This window comes from Apaloderma vittatum, unplaced genomic scaffold (assembly GCF_000703405.1).
Source record: "Apaloderma vittatum isolate BGI_N311 unplaced genomic scaffold, ASM70340v1 scaffold2890, whole genome shotgun sequence".
Classification (NCBI taxonomy): Eukaryota; Metazoa; Chordata; class Aves; order Trogoniformes; family Trogonidae; genus Apaloderma; species Apaloderma vittatum.
Genome location: NW_009696035.1, coordinates 111,418 through 133,785, shown reverse-complemented (window position 1 = coordinate 133,785; position 22,368 = coordinate 111,418). Strand labels below are relative to the sequence as shown.

Genomic DNA, 22,368 nt, shown 5'->3' with positions numbered 1-22,368 from the left:
TTCCTGCACTTCTTACAGCCTCTTGATCCCTCAGAGAGGAGCTTTCATGCTCTGCCTCATTGCCAGCCCGGGAATGCAAGCTGTGGTGTCCAGCTGACCTGCCAGAGCTGGGGTAAGCACGAAGGACCCTGCTAGCAGACCTCCATCTCCTCTCCCTCGACTTCAGACCAGCAGAGAGGTCCTGGTCTGGAGCACTGGGGTCCTAGCCTAAGGCTTAGGCTTTGTGGTGCTCTCACTAACCAAATAATGACAGAGTGATAAAAATAACATCACTGTTTATCACAGTAAGCATGTAAGAACCACTTTTTATTTAACCCTAATGTAATTCATTAACTCTTTCTTTAACTAATACCAGCCTAAAGGCCTCAAAATATTTAAGAAATTAAAAATTATCAGGTTTTGAGACCACTCTGCCATCTACTATGAAATAAGAAATGTACAGATGATGACATCTATTCTTATGCCACAATCTTTGGGGGTGTGTCGTATTGCTTAGGTTGCACGTATTCTTTTGTGCGGGTAATATCCACGACATTGTAGAAACTTCAGTAGACAAACAAAAAGAAAAAAAAATCAGGAAGTCCCATATTTCAATCTGTAATGGTCTTTACTATTTCTATATCCTGATCAACAGTCATTGCAAGGGCTTCTATAGTTATAAACCCCACGCATGACTGCTTGGTTTTCCTTAAGAAGTCCTGCTATCCATGAGCTCAAAAGGCTGATAATGGAACTAAAATTAGGTACTGCCCTGTGGTTCTTTATCTTCTCAGTGAAAAGAAAGAACTAATCTCAACTGATGATGAAGTCCCACATTTGGGCTATGAAACAACTGGTCTTGCTGTCTAGAGCCTCTGCACTTCATTTTAAGAATCTGACCTCATGAATTATAAAATTATTTCAGTCCTTCCTTTTCCAGTTCACTGCATGGCAACCAGAAAGAAGGGCTGTTGGATTGGATGGCCTATGCTATATTAAGTCTAAGTTATAGTAAGTCACTCACACCAGATGAATGACTTGCACAACAGAGGGGGAGCCTCTAATGGTAACCTTGGTCACAAGAGCCCGGCAATTCCCAGCAAACAGCCCAGATGTTTACCAGACTAAAAAAGAGCAAAACTGCAGGAAATAAGGTTTGATGTCTTTGAAAAGATTGTACCTACAAACTGCTGCAAACACATTCATTGCATTCACTGAGCAAAGTCATCCGACAGCAAGCTGTTCAATGAGCAGCAGAATTCTCATCACTTGCTGTTTTTGGAGTTTTGTGACCCCTGCCCTCAACACACACACACCCCATTCCACTGCAGCCACTTCAGCTTTCCCCTCATAGCCTTTCCCCACCACATTCCGGCCCTTTCCATCCTCCCAGTTCGTGTCCTCTACTCCCACTTTATCCATGACTAGTTTGTATAGGCGAGGTGCAGCACATCCTTGGGAAACTTTATCAATGCTGAGTGGTCAACTTATGGCTCATCAGCATGTGCAAGGACCAGGCTCTGCATGACTTTCCCTTTTTTGAGGCAATGCTTTGGGTTTCCCATCTGTACACACCAGCAGTGACTAATTTTTCTCACACTACTAGAACTCCAGACAGCCCCCTGGAAAATACAGCCGAAGCAGGCTAAAGGGTTCAAAGTGAGTTTATAGTGCAATACCATATGCTGACCTGCCTTAGAAAACTAGATTAAACCCAAATAAGTACAGAGTAGCAGTGCAGTTCCCAAACAGCATAATGTCCTCAGTTACATCTAACAAGGATCAAAACTTTTAATCATCTTTCTTCAGAAAACCTTTGTCCTGGTTGCCTTTTTACTCAGAAAATGTTCTGATTACATGCATCAGCATCAAGATTTTAAGCTAAAATAGTATATCTCCTTTAAAATAACTCAGGAAGAAATGAAACATAGAACAAGTATTTCTTTAGATGCTGTCTGCTGAGAAGGCCATGTCAGTTATTACTGAGTATTTATAAACACAAATATTCATGTGTAGCAGAGAGACAGAGAGAGAGGAAAAAAAACTCTTTTAGGGAAGCTGGTGTCCTTCTGTGGTTTCACTGTGCTGATGATTCATTTATAGAGCTCAAGATGCTGGAGCACTACTGTGAAATTCCTAGCATGAAGATCAGGCTATTCCCCATGTGCCTCACCCATTGCTCATCTTACCAGATCACTACTTCTTGCACCAGGACTACATGCAGCTGCCTTGTCACATATAGGTAGATTTTGCTCTCCTTGGACATACCAATAAAATAATGAAAATCTCAAGTAATATTTAGCATTCTGGCAGTTCCTTGAAACAGAGGCTTTCAAAAGGCCTCCACAAGCAAGATGTGTCCATTATCCGTAAAGCATGGAAAGGGAAATGGAAATTCAGATATCATGGAGCAGTGTGTTGGATTTGTGTGGTGGGTTTTGATGACAGGGGGCTACAGGGATGGTTCCTGTAAGAAGCTTCTAGAAGCTGCCCCCGCTCTAAGTCAGACTCGCCTCTGACCAAGGCTGATCTAATCAGCAACAATGGAAACACCTCTGTTATAACATATTTAAGAGGGGAAAAACCTACTGGACACATTCTTGGAGAGATGTGGGATGTGAGAGGAACACCTATGTGGACACAAAGGTCAGTAAAGAAAGAGGGGAGAGGGGAGCAGAGATCCCACTACAGTCCATGGTGAGATGGCAGGCTGACCCACTGGAGCCCATGGAGAGTAACAGTGGAGCAGATTCCTGCCTGCAGCCTGTGGAGGACCCCATGCTGGAGCAGGTGACTGTGCCCAAAGAGGGCCATTACCCCAAGAGAAGTCCACACTGGAACAGTTGGTCGCTAGGAGGACTGCACCCCATGGAAGAGACCCACACTGGAGCAGTTTGTGAGGATCTGCAGCCCATGGGATGGACTTGCATTGGAGAAGTTCATGGAGGATGATCTTCCCTGGTTGGGACCCCATGCTGGAGCAGGAGAAGAATGTGAGGAGTCTTCTCCCTGAGGAGGAAGGAGCAACAGGGACAATGCATGATGGACTGACTGCAGCCTCCATTCCCTGGTTCCCTGTCCCCCTGGGGGGGGAAGGAAGTAGAGAAATTGGGAGCAGAACTAAGCCTGGGAACAAGGGAGGGGTGGAGGGAATTTTTTTAAAAATTTGGCTGCATTTCTCATTATCCTAATCTGATTTGATTAGTAAAATGGTGATGGGTTTGTTGTCTAAATGAAGTTGATGTCGTTTTTTTCCCAAAGCCCACTCTGTTCTTTGCTTCTGGCCATAGCTTGTGAGTGAACCCACACTGTCCTTAGTCTCAACTTTCAAGCCCTTTGTTATATTTTCTCCTCCTCGTCCCACCATGGGGATGGTGGGGTAGGAGTGACTGAGCAGCTGCATGATGCTTAAATCATGACAAATGGGGATAAGACCATTTCTACAAGGGACACTTTCAGTGCCAGCTTTCTCTAGCAGCTCCCAGGTTCTGCTGGGAGGAACTCAACCAAGTGTCTCTATCACTGATGAGGTTTGGCATTCAGGAACTGCACTCACATGGTCTTTGCTATTTATTCTATTATTCAGTTTGGCTGAGCCAGTTTCATGCAATTAAAAACAGGAGAAAATTTATCTGGTTCACATAAGAATAAGGTGTTGAGGCATTAAGAAATACTGAATGTTGAAAGCTGACTGGCAAGCAGATGCAAAGTTAACCACAACTATTGCACCAACACATGTTCTTGAGCTTATTGATATGGGCAAATCTGGTTTTAATAATTTATAATGTTCTTGTGCACAGTTCCCAGATGGGCTCTTGGGGGGTGCAGAAACAGAGAGGGAAGAAAAGAAGCTGTCCAACTCTGAGAATCACCAAATAGATAATATAGAAAGACAAAACCGAGAAATTAGCCCAACGCACAACAGATGCCAAGAATAAATGAATTCACAGGCTTATCCAGAGAAATAAGTGCTGTCATTCACCAGTTGTGTATAACTGACTGGAAAAAAATAGGAGAAGATGGGCCAGGAGACATACCCTTTGTCATGACGGAGCGTTCATTTGGCCAGAGCAGCAACAGCTTGGTTACAGATTGACTCCCCGCTATGGGCTCCTGGGATCTCCACAGACCCTTTCACTGTGAAAGAAGCCAGGCAGGCTGTGAAGAATAATTACACTGTCAAGAGCGGGAAGAGACATGGAGGAGGAGACCGTCATTGCAGAAGTCAACAGCCTGCGAGGGACAAAGGAATGGCTAGAAAGGACCGGAGTCAGCAACAATGAGTCCAGAAATATTTTAAGCAAAATAAAAAGTTCTCTCACCTATCATCACCACAGATGAAGTTTGGGTTGGCCAAGGGGACTCTTCCTGCATCTCTCATTCTCATTGCTGTACACACCACACCCATGTTTGCAAAACTTGCTTGGGACACTGGAAGGTCTTCATCTTACCTACGAGTGCTGCACACAGAGTGCCAGCAGCAGATTGAATTGTCTGTGTGCCGATGCACAGCCCTAGACTGGTGAAATAAAGAAACGGTTTTTTAAAAAGTGATATTTGATGGCTTTTTATTTTTTAAGGGGGAAAACCATTCTTGGGCACAGTCTACGTGACATGTGATGCAACGTGGACATGCAGTGACGGATTGTTGCAAAGCTGAGTTTGCTGGAAGTTGTAAAGTGCTGTCTCTGTTTCTGTACACTGAACTGGAGAAAGCAGTCTGAATTGCTAAATAGTGACAGTCTCACCATCACTACATCTGGATGCCTCTCTAAAATCAGAATTTAAGTGAAAAGAAGTATCTCTTACTGTCCTTCCTTCTCCCATGGATAAAACTATGTACAGGTATGCTGAATTTTGCTCTCGGCGTGTCAAACAGTGGCTTCACTAGCGCAGAGCCTCAGATGATGATAATTCCATGCTGCAAATGAAAGCAGTAGGATCACTGCTGAAATGCAAGCACAGATGCCTATGTACTTTGCAGAGCTGCAGATGATGACTGACAAGGCTAGGTTGACTACAGCCTGCAGCTCAGCTTGAGCACTTCCCCAAGCTACCAGCCACCCCCGCTGCTCGGCTGGAGTAAGCCTACAGCATATGTTCTCTGCCCCACACCTCAGGGCAGGGTTTTAGGCAAAGCTGCAGCACCAACAAGATCACTCACGGTGTCAGGGCTGACCAGTGGGGCTGAGAGAGGTAGCAATGTGAAGGAGAACATCGAGCAGACATTTCCCACAGCTCTGGCATCTTCTCAGACCGCAGGCAGTGAGTCAGTAGGGGCACTAGAGACGTGTTCAAAAAAAAGCAAACCTGAGATTGCTGAGTAGGTGGGTTTTTTTCCCCCTCTCCGCTTCGAAAATCGCAGTGTTTGCTTGCACTCATGACCGGTCTTTTTATATATGAAGCAACATAATGTGCTCTGTGGTTTTGAATGTGAAAAGTGTAGAGGGATTTAAAAACACAGCAGTGATTACAAAAAGCCCATGGTAATAGTAGACAGAGAGGAACTGTGTCCAGTTGAGGAGCACAAAGTCACATAGAGTTACATGAGCCAGAACAACAGGGAAAACATAAGATTTCTAAATCAGTTATGGTGCTTGTTTTAACCAGCCAAACCAGCCAACAGGGACTTCCAGAAGCAAAGAGAAAAACAGATGACAAAGACTTTTGTTCATGATTGCCTTTTTGTTAGCTGAACTTAAATTTAACTGGTAAGAAGTAACTTCATAGTTATGAAAAATGACAAATATATACCCTGTGATTAGGGAAAAATTGAGCTGAGATGGATCATACATTACTGTAGGTGTACTGGGAGGATAGTATTAACCATTCATTTTTTATTACATGTTCCTGAATGAAATCTTTATCTCACCAAGGAGATGAAGTAATTTGTTTAATGCAGGCAATAAATCTCCTTGTTTATCTTAGTTTTACTTTCCTTCTGACACACAAGTATATTTCAAGCGCTTGTTTTACGAAGCAGGAGTATTAAATACGCTTAGTGGGTACAGGTACCCAAAGTATTTCTTTCCTACTCCATTACCATTATCAGAGAAGTTGAGGGTAAAGAGGGGGCTGGGGTGGAGGACGTAGTGCAAAACATATGAAAATGCATATAGTACAGAAACAAAAACAGTAAAGTTTCAGTTGTACTTGGCATTCTTCTTTAGTACTTGCTCTGTGTTTAGTGTCACGCCGGCCAGCAATTCTGACTGGCATAAAGGGTTGCTTAGGAAAAAAGTAAGACAAGATAGACTGGTTCTGGATCAGTGAGATCATGGAAGAAGGGATTACAGATATATGAAAAATAAATAGATGCAACATATACTGCTTCTCAGTGGGGGAAAAAATCAATGTTTGAGAACAGGAATTAGGAGAAATCAAGCTGGTTCAGAAGAAAAAGAGTTAATCTCAACATCACCGTTGTCCTCCTAAGGAAGAAAGGCAAACACAACCTGAAGTGATGCTGCAAGATCAAGTTTGCTGGCAATAAATGTGAGGCAGGCTTCGCCTTTCTTTTTATCTTCTGTTTATCTCTTCCCTTGTTGGGCACACACTGTGAAGCACTGAAGAAAGTAAGATTTTGTACCATTCATTCAGGTTAATGAACACATTTAATAAAAAGTTACCACCAGCTGAGCTTGGAGGGTTTTGTTGTATTCACGATGGCTGGCCATGCAATAGGAGTGCAGAGACACATGGAGCAGCAAAACTGATCTTTGGAGGATTTCAGCCTTCACACACTCTGAGTTAAGCCCTTCTCCAGCACATAATGTTCTGTACCCACTGAAAAGGGAAATAATTTCTTCAGTAATGGTTTTAAAGTACTTTGGGATGGTTTTACACATGATGGGAAGTCAATACAATATTTAATGTTATTTAAGTCACTGCTATCACTTCTATTTCGAAAAGAAAAAGAAGGGATTTTAACAACAATATTGTTTTGCTATACAAATTTCACTAGCTGGAAGACTTTATTCGGACTGGAAGAAGGGAGAACCCAACATGAAAGTTTACCATTTACAGGAAAATTTTTGTAACTTTAATAAAAAATTGCAAGAAAGTGGTGGTTTTTTTCCCTCAAAACATCCCTGGGTTGAGAGCTTCCTTCCCAACAAAACTGATATCTCTGTTGGTCCTTCTGGCTGTATCTTCCAGTATTTGGTCCCTCACTAGGGACCTGGCAGAGCCCTGCACTTATTTTAAGGACAGCTCATCAAACCTCTTCTTCTCATAAGGACAGCTCATCAAGTCTCCACTTCTCATAAGTGCTGAGCCATTCCTCTTGTCTTCACGCAAAGCTGAAAGATCTCAGGACCTTTACAAGTTACTATTTTGATTAATATACAAGGTCTTGTGAATAGACTCCCCAGGGAGAGTGGTTTCGGCAGGATGTATGAATAATTGATAGAGCTCTTGGCTTGATACCATAGTTACGGGAACGAAAGAAAAAAAAAGGGGAACTAAAATTAGCCACTTAATAGCATAATGATATGGCAGCACTGTTTGGAACCTTTAACCATCGTTGGATCTCTTGAAGTTGCAGCTGGTCAGCTCTGCACAGCAAGGGCATGGCACGCAGCAATAGGGTATCTTGCAGCTCCACAGTGGTTCAGGGCTGCTGCGTGTTTCACTGTGTGGTTAGGAAACTGGTCTAAGATGAGGGGGTTGTAGTTGCATGTCCCATGCAGAAATCACGGGATCTGTTGCTGGATTTTAAAATATCCAACAGAAATCCTGGCAACAAATAAGAAGGAACATGCTCATTGGCACTCCAGTGGTAATTTCTGGACTCATTAGAAACTCTCTCTCTTGATAGATTGAGACAAAGAGAAAGAAAAAAGAATTAGAGACATATATATATCCATACATGGAGAAATACAGAGGTTGCCATGCACTGGGAAGAAAAAACTTGTATTCCAGTTGCAAAAGTCCCCACAAGAAGGGTGGAAATGAAAGCCCTGTCTGTTTTTGACTTGACCAGTGCAAAGTGGAACAGCCACAGGCTGCTGGCTATGCTCACCAGAGGACACCAGAGTAATCTGGCCAAAGCTGTTCAGTGTAAACTGGCAAATATTTGCAGAAACACAAAACTATTTTACAGCAAAACATCAGACAGAGCAAGTTTAATTATTAATAACACAGCTAATAGCATTTTAGCAAAGCTTATATGTATAGTAGGAACACGAGAACTACATTAAAAAGTATTCAGTTTATGCAGTTGTACAACACTAAAAAAATCAGTAGCAGCAGTGCTATGTCATTTTAGGTCAAAATCCATTAATGAATTTGCTGCTGATACCATGTTTGTTAAAGGCTGGCAGCCTCTTGCAGGGGCCCTGCAGCTAGATATTCACAGGGCCATCAGAACCAGGATGCCACCCTCCAGAGCTTGGTGAGTCTGCTTCATCTTAGGATAAATTTTTTTCTTCACTTTCCAAAATCACTGCTATAATAAAGAGAATGATTTTTCTAGTGTATCCTCAAATGATCAAATTATTCCGTTTTTGGAAGGCTTGGTGGAACAGAGGAAAGGTCTGAAAATTTTTTGGCACCACAGTCTGCCAAAGGGAGATAGGCGGTGTTTTGTTAACAATGTAGAGCAGCCACCAGGTTTAACACTCTACTTAAATGAGCGTTTCAAAACCTTGTAAAGTTGTAATGGAGAAAAGTGACTATCAGAACTGTTTCTGGGGCTGCACTTTCTGAGATGATGAAGAAACAGTACCTTAAGGAAAGGATTCTGTTAATGTGCCAACTTTGATATATTTGCATGAGGAGTTTTCATCAGAAGTTGGTGCAGAAGAGGAATAATGAACTAAAGAGGCTGTACTTTCAGCAGGGTTTATGCCTGAGTCAGGATCTGTCATGGGTAAATTGAAGTTGCTCTGGGGACAGTTGTTTCATGTCCAAGAAAAAAAATGCAGAGCTTGCAGACCATGTAGTATTTTGTGCACATTATCAAGCCCTTTTCAGAAACAGATCTCTCTAGATGGGCCAAGTTTACCTGCAGCAAAGTGAGTGTAATTTCGTCGGCACCCTGAGCCAGGTTCTGCTGTGTCTCTCATGCCTGTTCTCGACCATTTCTTAACCTGCTCTCCTCTCCAGCGCTCACCTCTCTGCAGACCTCTGTCCTCCCAGTGCCCGTACCAATCGTGCCTAGGCTGCTATAACCAGATCACATTTTAGATGGAGTATTTTATTATCCTTTGCTATTAAAATAAGCTTTATTTTGCACAGAGGTAAAGTTACCTACTGATATAGCCACAGTAAAAGGTAGGTTGTGAGCACAAGTAGGGTCAGGACACAGAAGACAGACAGTACACAGAATGGTACAAATGCAGGAGAGGCTGTTGTTACCATAAGGAAGTCAGCTGTATCATTCTCCACTGTTGCACCGCTGTGGAGAGGCCTCTCAGCCATGTACCTGGTTCATTCATGAAGGCTGCCCACATCACAGCTAGCATGATATGAAGATATTTCTCAGCAATGTTCAGCCTCATCCATAAGACACTCTCCTTAACTTATCTGTCCTGCAAATGCGTGCTTCGTTGTGTGCATATGTACACCTATGTAACCCACTTTAGCTTACTCAGAAAATACTTGAATTCTTTTGCCTAGTAAAAGACTTTGTAAGCCAAGAACAAAAGATAGATTGGATCTTCAGAACATTAGGAGATAAAGCAATGCATATATTTGTGAGAAAAAGCTTCTTAACAAAGTAGTCCTCCAGCTCTTCTAAAGACTCTATGACCCTTCTTAGGCCATCCAACAGTCAGAGATCAGGGCCTGCAGCATCATAGAGAAATATCCATGATACCTGGGGAATCTGAAATTGTGAGAATGCCAGAGCAGTAGGTCACACTGAAAGTCCACGCAGCCTCGTATCTGGTCTTGCCAGTAACCTGCAGCTGATGCTTAAAGAGATGTAAGAGCATGGCGCTTGTTCTGTGACTTCTCCCCCTTGCATTTTCTGGTTACCAATAATTAAGGTCTTCAGAGCCTCCAGAAAGGATTGATCCAAACACCACCTGGCTTCCAGGAACGTGGAATACCTCCAGCCTCTTGCTCTGACCTGTATCCTCCAACTGCCAAATCTTCTCTTTGCTATCAAGTACCTAACCTTCTATAGGGGACACAGCTCAGGGTCCTCCGCCATTCTTTCTGCCGATGTGTGTACATTTTCTCATTTTATACCCGACTTGAGGTAGAACAGCCAGAACCACATGTATGGGTAATATGAACTTTAGAAGATCTGTAACAATATTTTCTGCTGTGCCATTTGTTCTCTTCCTACTGGTGGAATCCAGCCCCGTGCAGCCCCAGAAGTCCAGCCCTGTCTAGTCACAAACAACTTCCCGTTTGTCACTTAGTCTTAGTGCTGGGCAAAGGCGCTGTATGGTGGCATTGCACATTTCTCTATCACACATCATCATCGTCTCCTGAGTGGGTCAGCAAACAATAGACATCAAATTTGCAAGGAGCAAAATCTGCATGCAGGAGCTCTCACGTTGGCAGGCCATTGCAGCAAGCTCCTTCCATAGCCTGAGGCAAGAGGCTTTTGATGCAATGGAGTTCTTTCCCTGCCATCCCATCCCTCTGACCCCCGGCACTGCCCCCCTGTGCCTGATTTTGATTGACACATCTCCAGAGGTAGGACTAGCTGATGGCTTATATCTTTCTCGTTACCTTCAGATTCAGTGACTCACCAGTCCCCTGTTGATATCCCTGACCACAAAGACCAAAAAGTACATCAAGGTTTTCTCCATGCAAGGAGGCGGAATTTTAAAAAGGCACCCATTTGCAGAGTGGTGACGTTGCAGGAATGACACTGGTGGGCCCACGATATCCTGTGCTTTCTAGGCCACTGTGCAGAACTTGCACAGGTTTCCTGAAAACATGCAGGATGGTGCTGGAGCAACACTTGATGGGACAGCTGACCAGAATACAGAGCACTTATCGGCAATCTTTGTTCATGTGGGACATAGTGAAACGAAACCTATGAAAACCTATTGCAGAACAAAATGTCCTGTACGGGCACTACTCACGCAACCATATGGAGCTCCAGCACAAACATGGAGCTGAAAATGCAGATGTGCCCCCAGGGGCAACCTCATGGTTGAAAAGAATTCAGCCATTGCACCTGTTTCATGCCAAACCTCATGCCTTGCACTCTAGTTCACGAGGCTGTAGACCTCAGGTTTTCTAGGTGAGCAAGGTAGCCAGAGTTCATTGTACAAAAAGCATCCTATTACTACTAGGCAATAGGAAGACATGCTTGTGAAATAAGACCCTGTGACTGTGTTTACTTAGGCAACATCTCCATGCAAGTGTTCATTGATCTGTTGTCCCCGGGGGCTATCCCAGATTGCGTGTCCCCTGCCCTGTTCCGGAAGAATTGCCACACATCGAGAGGCTTCAACTTGCTTCCTCTTTACAGATTTGATTTTAAGTTTGTTGCTCACTTACAAACAAAAACCTCATGCTGGCTGAACTGGTCCAGTTTTCAACTGGAGCAAGTCATCAGTGCTGGGAAATAAGATGAGAGGAAAGAACCCATGAACAATTAGAATTTGCTTCTGAAAATAATGTCCTAGAACATACCAAGCCAAATGAACATTATAATTACTTGTACCTTAAAGTTTATTGTGGCCTGTTGATCGTATATTTGAATTTATTCCTGCAGTCCCTAGGATATTGAAATTTGGGAATCCTGACTCAAATTACTAATCATGACATTCTGCAGGACATCTACTACAACTAACACTACTTGCATGTTTTTTCTACTAATGAATACAACAAGGAATTTGTTCCACTCTGGGGTATGCTTCCAAGGTACATTTGGTGGCCTTGGCCATCAACACCCTCCACAAAACAGTACTGAGAGCCACAACACGGTGGTGAATGTGAATGGCAGGCACATCAATATTGCCCTAAATATAACCCACAGCTGTTGTTACCTAGGCTGAGTGATAGCGTGACCTGTTCAACATAACAAGGCATCAAGGCAGAATGTTGTTTTTTTCATAAAACTTATACTCTGAGATTACTGTGTAACATTTCCTTCCAGCAGCTGGAGTTGAAGGAATGTACTGTTCTGTTCTGCTGGTAAGGTTATGAATATTGAATCTTCCATTTCTTTGGGATTTTTTAAGGTTGGTTTTTTTTATATAAGCTGTTCTCTCCACTTCATCAAGTTTGAATATGTGATACAAAATCAATGTCTTCTAGTGGGTGGTATTGTACTTTTTTGGCCTGCTGCCAGTTTTGTTTTCCTAAAATATTTAATCAACATTTCAACAAAAAGAAGCCATGTATCATATTTTGCCTGGCTCTAAAAATAATGGTTCCGTTACCCATCTGTGATACACACACAAAAATATTCATCATGATCATGTATACAGAGTTTTTTCAACAGCACTAGAGACTGAAACAACTTGAAATACTTTCCCATTCGAATATTAAAGAAAAACAGACACTTTACACCAAATATGGCCCTACTTATTTCAGAAAACAAAGTATCTAGGTTTCATGAAGGTTTTTACAGAACTTTTTTATTCTATAAATTTCGCAGTGTTCCATTAAAGTATGTTCTTCTTCCTCAGTTCATACAGTGTATCTTAGTATCTACAAAAAAAGACAGCTGGTACCCATCTGTCTGTGTACAATGGCACTTACTGACTTAACTAGCTCTGGTTTTAGATGCTTGTTCCCTCTTCTTCTTTCACATATCACACACTGTTCACTTCAAGGATGCCATACTTTCTTTAAATGTGTCTCAAATACATCCCTTTTTAAAAATAATTCCCACCACTGAAGAAAAAAGTTTTAGTCCATCAGTTTAATTCAGTCCCAACACACTAGCACAGGCTTGAGGGGGAAAGTAAGTCCATTTATATATTCACATACTCATACAACCTTATGCAAAAAGGTTAAATAAAGATGACCCCAATTAAGACATTTGGCCTAAACAAGCTCAAACCTTGGAAATGATAAGAGCTGTCTCAGCACTGAACCAGCCCAAGGGGGAAATCTCAGTCAACCATGGCCAACCGCGTTTGCCACTGTCCAACTTCTCCAAATCTTGTTGTGCACCGTAAACAATTCAGACATATCCTCTCAATGAGGAAAAGTCTAGGTGTCTAGATAGGGTTTATTTAGGCAGCATTTCCCTTCGATAATTTTTAAATATCATATCTGAGATTAATATACTTTTTTCTTGCACTAAAAAAGGAAAGCAAAACTATAAAAAGGAAACCAATACAGAAAGTGCAATGTATCTATGTGGAAAGCTAGTGACATTTACCCTTGTGCTATTTTAAGATTAACAAGTGAAGTTATACACTTTCGTTTTTACAATACTTGAGAAATAAGAAACGTGCTAGTTACTACAGCTGGAGATCAGAGACTCAGCAGAGAACAAAATACAACGTCATTGTAGCTCAAGGGGACCCCTCGGGTAAATGGTAGCAAAATTGGACTACAAACTATCTGTTTCAGATCATGAACAAACCCAACTACCAATAAATTCTGCCAAAAGCAGAAAGGGTTAGCTAGTGTTTGGGTGCTGTAGTACGCTGTGAACAGCGCATCAAATACGTCAAGGGCTCATCTGCTCCCCTCAGCAAAATTCGGCACCACGCCTTTCCAAACTGGATGGATCTGACACTCAAATCATACTCGGCTGAAGTAGGCTGAAGCTTTTCAGTGTAGTGAAGTGAGAATTTTAATCTTAGTAGATGAAGACACTGGCAATGTGTTCCTAGCACGTGTAAAGTATAGCACTTAGACAAAACCTTCAGGGGGGTTGTTTTTCTGTTCGGGGTTTGGTTTTGTTTTTTCTTTTTTTTGAAGGGGTAGAAATAAGAATCTAAAAGAGAAATTAAGAGGATGATCTTTTAAGGTCCTTTCCAACTCCTAACATTCTGTGATTTTATGATGTCCCCAGTCTCAACCAATGTCTCTTTTAGAGGCTGTTCCCATCCGGCTTCTGCAGGCAGTGTTGTCCACCAACCTCAAACAGGTATGAAGGGGGAAAATTGAAAGGACCCACAAGTGAGTTTGCATTGTTAACAGTTTCTGCCACAATACACCTGAAAAATAGAGAGTAAGGAGATGACTACATTCCCTCTAGGGGACTAACGGCATATATTTAAAATGTACTGTATTTCTAGTGGGCAAAGGTTGCTCCCTGCTATCCATTACTAGGCGTTTAGCTGAAGTAATCACCCAAGCAGCAGTACAGCAGTGACCTCAAAGGTCCTTTCAGGAAAAGCTTCCCTACTTCAGGAAAACCATAACAGAAATCCCAAGTGCTAGAACTAAATGAACTGGTTTTAACTGTGAGTAAATGAAATTTTGTTTCTCTCGGAGGCCCTTTTAGAGAAGGCTTAAATGTTAAAACTTTATGAATGTGAGAATCAATACAGCCATCATTACAACTTTCTGAGATGAGATTCACAGTCCCTTCACACCTGCGTGCTACAAACCCTGTACACATTGACAACAAAACTGCCAGCCCCGAGCAACTCTCAAGTCTCCATGGCCTTACTGTGAATGAACCTCTCCAGACTGTGGCTTAAAGTTGGCTATATTCATGTGCTCATCAAAAAAAAAAGTGAAAAAAAAGAATGTGAAATATTTGCAATATGCAGAGTGGTCAAGACACTATAAGAAGCAGAACTTGTGCATCATGAGTAGAAGTGCACAGTGTCAATGCAATTCACTTGGCAAAGACGTGCTTTAGTTTTTTATCTCTGATCCATTACAACCTTCAAAAAATATTTACAGCCAGTGCCTCCGCAAACTTCAGACCTTTGAGCATCTCCCAAGCTATTTTCATTGCACAAAACTCCCACAAGAACCTATCCTGTGTGCCAGCAAGCACTCAGCATCTGTGCTGAGAGATACGAGCTTAGCCCAGATCTTAGTGGAAAGACACTGGATGTACTTTTCTAATGGTCGCCTCCTCGTGAGAGTGGTGTTTCCTGGAGAGATTAGAACTTGCAAAATGGGCTTGCTTAATTGTACCATATTTTAAATCCAAAAGGAACTTCTAGGCCTTTGCATTTGGTGTTTGAGAAATGTCAGCACAGACAACGCTTTCCAGAGCAAGTGGAGAAGATGGCTATTACAAAACTTCATTAGTCAAGCCTCAGAGTTACCACAGGCAACTAGAAACCAAGCCATGTACGTGAAATTATAGCATTTGCTGATACAAATTTTGCAAACAGATGTCCAGTTTAGAAGCAAGATTTGGGTTTGGCCTGTTCAAAATCTTTTCTGCAGCTTCATCTCTTTGTGCAAATATTCTATTATTTGCATGAATTTCCATATTAGCCCAAATCTGTTCGATTAAAAGCTAGAGTGTCTGCCCATCTTGGGACAGTTTGCACTGGAATACATGCACAGTTACACGCTGCAGTGCAGAAATACAGTTCCAGTACCACACAGTTGCATCTTTGCTAGAAGTATCAACAGCTGCATCCATTTAAAAAATCTCCAATGTGTTGCTTAAAACCACTACCTTGCAAGACAAACATTGCTTTAGGCAGAAACAGAAATGTGACAGCTACTTAAAAAAGGAAGGAAGGAAGGAAGGAAGGACAGACAGCAGAAAAGAAAGAGCAGAGAAAAGGAGACAGGATGGGACCGATAACACTTCTCCAAATAAGAAAGAATTTACAGCTGCTGCAAAAATACAAGCCTCTTGGACTTCTCAGAAGTTGATGAGTCCCACAGGCCTAAAGGCATGGTTGCCAGTGGGGAAAAAATCTTCTTCTCCTGCAGCAGATGCAGCCAGGTGTGGGATGGTCCCAAACAACAGGTCCCACCCAGCAGTGGGATCTGCTGCAGGGAGCTTCCCCCATCTGGTGGCACCCAGCTTGGCAAGGTGAAGCACCAGGAGTAAAGCCTCACCAGCCTAACCAGATTCTGTACTGTCTGGCATGAGCATCATCCAACCCCAGCTCTGCTGGCATGTAGTCCGTGGCACCTCTGCTCCCTCTCCTAAGCATGTCAAGATGGGAAGCTGTGCTCTTGCATATTTGGCCTCTCCAAATAAACATCTCCCAGACACTGGGAAATCATATTTTCCTTCACCCAGCGCTGCTATCGCAAAGGAATCAGAAGACTTAGGAGCCACTTTTGCCATCTCAGCAATATGAATGAGGTCATGATGTTCTGCGTGGCTACAAATAAAACCGAAACTAAGGGTTAGTACTATTTATAGAAGTGGAGCAAAAGAGATCAACAACTTCATTTTGTTAATTTTTGTGATCTCTTGCTCTTTTTCCTATGCAGAGCTGCCAGGGGGAAAGGGTACAGCATGGCTCGTTGCAGCCAGTCTCACAGTCCCTCACCCCAGCCAAGATCACCCACCATGGCTGTCCCACGTAAGGAGACCACCGAAACAAATGGGTCTAAGAGCATTTCACCACCTTATATGAAGACGTCCAGAAAAGGCCCAGGTGGGATAACTGGTGTTGGTCTGTGGCCAGGGGCTGCCCAGCCCCTCATCAGCAGTGGCTTCCAAGAGTCTGGTGAAGGAGGTTTATCTGTCCCATAGGACCAGAAATCACCAGATCCTAGGCACAGGGATGTTTGTTGGGGCCATCTGCTCCCCAGCCTTGGTGTATACAGGAACTCACAAGAGAAGTTTGGAAGTAGCTGCAGTGTGATCCCTGGCTGTATGGTGGTCACGGGGTGCATAAAAATCAGAGAGTAGGAGATGGAGCTCACCACCTTCTACCAGCAGAAGGCAGCTCTCCATTGCCTATTTCCTCATAGTTCACCTGAATTAAATTTCATTGTCCTGAGGTACCTGGAGTGTGGTTGACTTGAGAAAGGCAGAAAGGTTTCCAGACTCCTTTTGGTTTACAGTTCCTGCAGAATCCAGATTCACATATTTCACTTCCAAACAATATTTCTGGCTGGGAAAAACCCATAAGGGAGCATTTTAACTGTTAGTCACTCTCTAGATCCTCCATTCTGCCTGGCCTTTGAGGAACAAATACTCTGCTGCAATGAATCTCAGCTGCAAAGTGATCCCAGGGGATCAATATATTGGATCGATCTCAGTTAAGAAACACAGTTATGAGGCATTCCCTGTGAATAATGCTCTGCAGACACATGCACGCGTACAAGGAGCAACAAGGAACACTTAGTGGAGTCCAATGACAGAACAAGGGAAAGGGTCACAAACTGGAAAACAGGAGGTTCGACCTAAACAAAAGGAAATAGTTCTTTACTATGAGGGTGACAGAGCACTGGCACAGGCTGCCAAGAGAGGCTGTGGAGTCTCCTCCGGAGATTTTCAAAACCCAACCGGACGCGTTCCTGTGTGACCTACTGTAGGGGATCCTGCTCTGGCAGGGGGGTTGAACTAGATGATCTTCAGAGGTCCCTTCCAATCCCTGACATTCTGTGATGCTGTGATAAGGGGATCTACTCCTTTTGCCCACAGACTGCACTGTGAGGGGTTGTGCCCACCTCCCATATGATCAGTGATATGATGAATTGCTCTTTGCAATTCCAAGCAGAATTTGTGGGAAAATCTATTTTATGTCTTCACAAAAGAAAGATCAAGGTATGCACCTTAGACTTTTAGGCAGAAGACACATGTTTAAAGGCAGTGACGAAATCAGTTTGCAAAGACAAGCTTGAAAATCAGGCACCAGAAAGAAATCAACGCCCCATGGTAGATCCTGGTTTTATAACACACAATCACTCTTTTTTCTCCTTCCAGACTAAACTTCCTCTTGTTCTACTGGGTACATATTTTTCCTTAGAAAACAACCACCTTATGTCCTCTCTAAGTAGCAGTCATCTACCACAAGCTCTCTTTTTCCTTGGTGGGTTGGAGACACGACTGGCTGAACCCCAAGGATGTGTTCTCCACTTGTGTTCACTGCACCTGAGGAAGGGTTTACACGCTTGGCAGATTCTCTGAGTTGTTGTTGCTCCCTGCTATGCCCAAACCTCAGCTGTTCTAACAAAGAACATCACTCTCAGTCACTTACCCAAAATATCTGTGGCTGGCACTTGTTTGCCCACGAGTCTCTAGCTGAGACCTGTGGGTGCCGTGGCCTGAAGGTGACGAGGGGCTTCCTGTCTGGGGCAGAAAGTGGAGCGTGGGGCAGCTCACCTGTGAAAACTTTGGCCAACTGGACAAAACATCACTATGCATTTTCCTTCTCAGCCTTATCCCTCTATAATCAGAAAAGCAATTTTCCATTTAACTGATTCTTTCCATTGGAAAAATTACTAGTCTTGTGAAATATGCATACTGTGATCAATGAAGGAGAGAGGCGATTTTCATCTGAGGTCAACTTGACCGAGATCAAATACTTCATTTAATCATAGAATCTTTGAGATTGGAAAAGACCTCTAAGATCATCAGGTCCAACCATCAACTCAATACTAGCATGACCAGTAAATTATGTTGTAGTGCCACGCCTACATGTTTTCTTAACACCTCCAGGGATGGTGAATCCACCGCTTCCCTGAGCAGCCTGTTCCAATGCCTTACCACTCTTTCAGTAAAGAAACTTCCCCTAATATCCAGTCTAAACTGATACACTCTAAAATACTTAATCAATGCCATAAAACTTTTAAACCTATCAGCACCTTCTCTCACTAAGTAGATGGAGTTTTATAGGTATACCTAGCCCTCAAAAATGTAAACATAACTAGATGTAAGACATTTGATGCAGAAACAAAGTTTGTGAGCTGGACCATGAGAGAAGTTGTCCATGCAAAAAGCACTGTATGTAGGGATGACAGATGTAGGGAGAAATATGAAAATACCTTTAAAATTCAAATCATAGAATCATAGAATGGCATAGGCTGGAAGGGACCTTAGAGATCATCTAGTCCAACCTCCCTGTCAAATCACAGTTAACATGATGACATCCTGGTGGTTATTAAAGCAAACAAGATGTTAGTTATAAGTGATTAGTTTTGACCAAGTACTGCAATGTTTTGCTTCAATTTTCTAAAATAAAATGTCTTTTAAATTCTCTTCCATAAAAAAAAAATCCAAACTTTTGCTGTTTATTACAAAGTGGGAAAACAGAAACAAAAACCAAAATGTTTCTAGTGATAACCCTCCCTCACTCTATAGGAATGTAGAATGTAGAGATGTTCATTAGTGTTTGTGAACCATACTAAGTTGATGTAAGTTAGGAGAAAACAAGCACTTTGGATGACATCAAATAAGATATACACAAGGCTCCAAATTAATTAATGAGGATAAAGAGAGGTTTTGAACACTTATCCCTCCCATGAAGGCGATCTGTTGCAGAGTGAGTGTGACACATCAAGAAAAGTCTACAAATGTAATCAGGTTAGCTCAGTCAGTTGAGCGTGGTGCTAACAATGCCAAGGTCGCGGGTTCGATTCCTGTTCGATCCCCATGTGTTGCCGGATCTAGGCGGGAGGTGGCGTCCCTGGCGACAGGGAGGCTGGATTAAAATGATCTCTAAGGACCCTTCCAGCCTAGGCCATTCTATGATTCTATGAATCTATGATAATCAAATGCTGAGCACTAGGGTCTGGGTTAAGTTTAAGTTAGGAACAGTAAACTCTGGTATTTTCCAATTTTTTAGTTTTTTAAAAAAAAGAAAAACCTTTTTCTAAAAGTATTACAGCATAAACTGGTTAAGTTTTGCAAGGCCGTATATAAATATATGCAACAGAAGACAAGCCCCTCACCGAGGAGTTCAGTGTCATGACAAATGTGTCAAAACCTCTGATGGGATTTAGGTACCTAACTCCAACCATGCAGTTTCCTTCCAGATGGCCAAGATATCTGACACCCCTATCGCCCTGGGAACCCCGATATTTCTGCAGCAGCAGCTGGAAGCCAGTCAGGATACCAAAGGGCATCCACATTTTAGGGACTTGGAGTAAGCCCTCTTAAAATACCCCTGACTACCTTGGGACATCTGTAAGAGAGACAACGCTAGGAGCGAAACTAGAATTTGTTTCCTGGCTACTTTGTATGGGGTTACCGTGCAATACAGGCAAAGGTAACTTCTGCCTGAATTTTGTGTCATCGCTTCTAACATCACAGTTTGTACACTGGTGCCAGTAAGGAGCTGCCCTCCCGCCACTAACCCTTCAGTGCCATCCTTGCTTTGAATTAGAACTCTGGATTACCAATATAGCAAATCACTTCATCTTAAACATGCGAAGAACTCTGTTGAACCTGACTGCTGGCTTACATGATTGGCAGGAGGCACGGGTTTATATACTTCACTAAACATGAGCTTAAATGATGCCACTCAACAGCTGTGAGACATGAAATAAATTGCTTAATAAAAATCCCTGGTATTTTCAACAGGGCAAAACTGAGATCTGTCCCACCGGCATGTTTTAAAAGCAGTAGAAAAACGTTTTTATCTGAATAGCACGTAATACATGAATCCACGCTTAACTTGCATTATTCCATTTTAGAAAAATTAGTTTTAAAAAACCCTAGCATAGCAGCACAGTAATGATAATTGCAGCTTAATTACCCGTAACTGATTCTTTATGCCCTGAAATAATTTATTCTCCTTTTATACTTGTCTCCGATATCCATTAGAGTCATTACAACTGTGAGAGTATAATTACATACTTCGCATTTTAACATTCTATGCCAGTTTGCGCTCTCTTCTTATCTTCCAGTCAATTTCATTACTGAAACATCGAGAAAATTTCCATGCCGATTTTCCAAAAGTTCTTGTGATTTGACTGGGGTAGGTTTAGGACTTAAGGAAGCCCAGAAAGCCAGTTCTTAGGACTGTGCTTCTGCAGGTGCACACAAGCCTGGCTCTGCCAGCTGCGCTGTGTCATCTGCACCATGGTTCGATCAATCGCTGGGAGATCTGCCTTTGGCTTTGGGACTACGCTCAAGAGTTCGGTGGAGGTTAGGCACACAACTAAGTGCTTGAGAAAACAGAGGTTAGATTATGTTTGTGTTATGTTTGAAGTTTAACTTCAAAACTGCTTAAGCCTGGCAGTGGGGTTGGCAAGGCTCTTGACAAAACTCTTCTAGGACCCAGGTGCACTTTCTGCATCATGGCACCACCAGCAGGAGACACCGCACTGTCAGAAGCCAGGACATCTCCTTGTTGCAAGTAAATGTACTCTATGGCATCTACATGCACATGTATGCTTGGCACCGGTGGAAAATTTGGTAAAACTATTGCAACAAAAGGGTAAAGGGAAAATGTGAATTCCCTCCATGCTTTGCTTTCCCACATGTGTAGCCCTGCTAACAGCTTCCTGTCAGAACTGCCAAAAGTTAGTAAATACCAGCATCTGGCCCAGGGTGGGTTACGCTCAGTCGCCTTCATCAAACACCAAGGGTGACACAAGGACCTCATTTAATGGTTTAATGGTTTGGTGAAAGATCTCAAACTAAAACCTCTGTTCTCTTACTAACTCTCTGACTCATTAAAAGCTCCCAAACACATCATTTACTCTCTTCTGTCTTTCAGCTTTGCCTGTTTGTAAGACTAGAATTTTGCCGACTATACTGATGGGACTCTACTGAAAATTGTTTCCCTGTGACAAGAGCTGAGACAAACAGTATTTTACAAGCCCTTGACACCAACAGTTTCACAGCCAAAAAAGCATTTTTTTCCATGGCTACTATGTCATAGGCAAATATTAAAATAACATGGAGGTGTGCTACTGCCCTTTAATGAACAGTTTATGCTGAATGACAAATATGAGGTTGTGCAAGAAAAATTTTAGAATTAGGATAAGTAAAATTTGAGCTGTGTACAGCAGTTGGAACAAATTAATCTGACTTTTCAATGCCACATATTTACACCATAGAACCACAAGAGTCTGATAATGAAACATTAAAGTGAATTTCCTGTTATAATTTAACAAAGGAAAAAACCCCTGTCATTTCCTCAGCTGGAATGGGTATACTTGTATTGAGTCAGGGTTTTATTTTCTTAAACAACAGAACACCTTCCTCCCTCCTTCTCTCCCTAGTTGATTGTTGTTTGGAACAAGAGTGGGATAAACCACAGAGATAAGGAGAAGAAGATCAGTACTTCTAGCGTAGAGTTTTTACTCGTTATTGGAGCATATGCTGCGTGGAACTATAAGATTACAGAGTGAAAAGTAAATGGCTGCAATTACCTGATGTTTTCCTTCAATTCCCCCACAGCAGTCCATGCAGCAACACCGTGTTTCCATAACTCCTCCCCAAGCAGCACCAATGCTGCAATGTATTAAAAAACCCCTCTTTATAAAAAAAAATAAACAAAAAAAAAGGAGATTAAGTCAAAAGAAGATTGCTGTTACTAGCCTTCCCATCATTAATGGGCTGGAAATAGGCCAACAGCTGGGTGCTAGAGTCCAGCAGTGAATTTGGGCATACTGGAG

General features: G+C 42.5%; 1 protein-coding gene across 1 annotated transcript in view; it reads right to left on the bottom strand.

The window, feature by feature from the left end:
• The window catches only part of LOC104276773 (interleukin-1 receptor type 2-like), a gene marked incomplete at its 3' end in the record, with an annotated part of 8,664 nt that extends 7,263 nt beyond the window's left edge, over positions 1-1,401 (bottom strand). Inside the window, exon 1 of the mRNA XM_009873204.1 lies at positions 1,296-1,401. Coding sequence (XP_009871506.1) covers positions 1,296-1,401 — 106 coding nt within the window. The remainder of the gene's footprint in view (positions 1-1,295) is intronic.
• Positions 1,402-22,368: the final 20,967 nt, after the last annotated feature.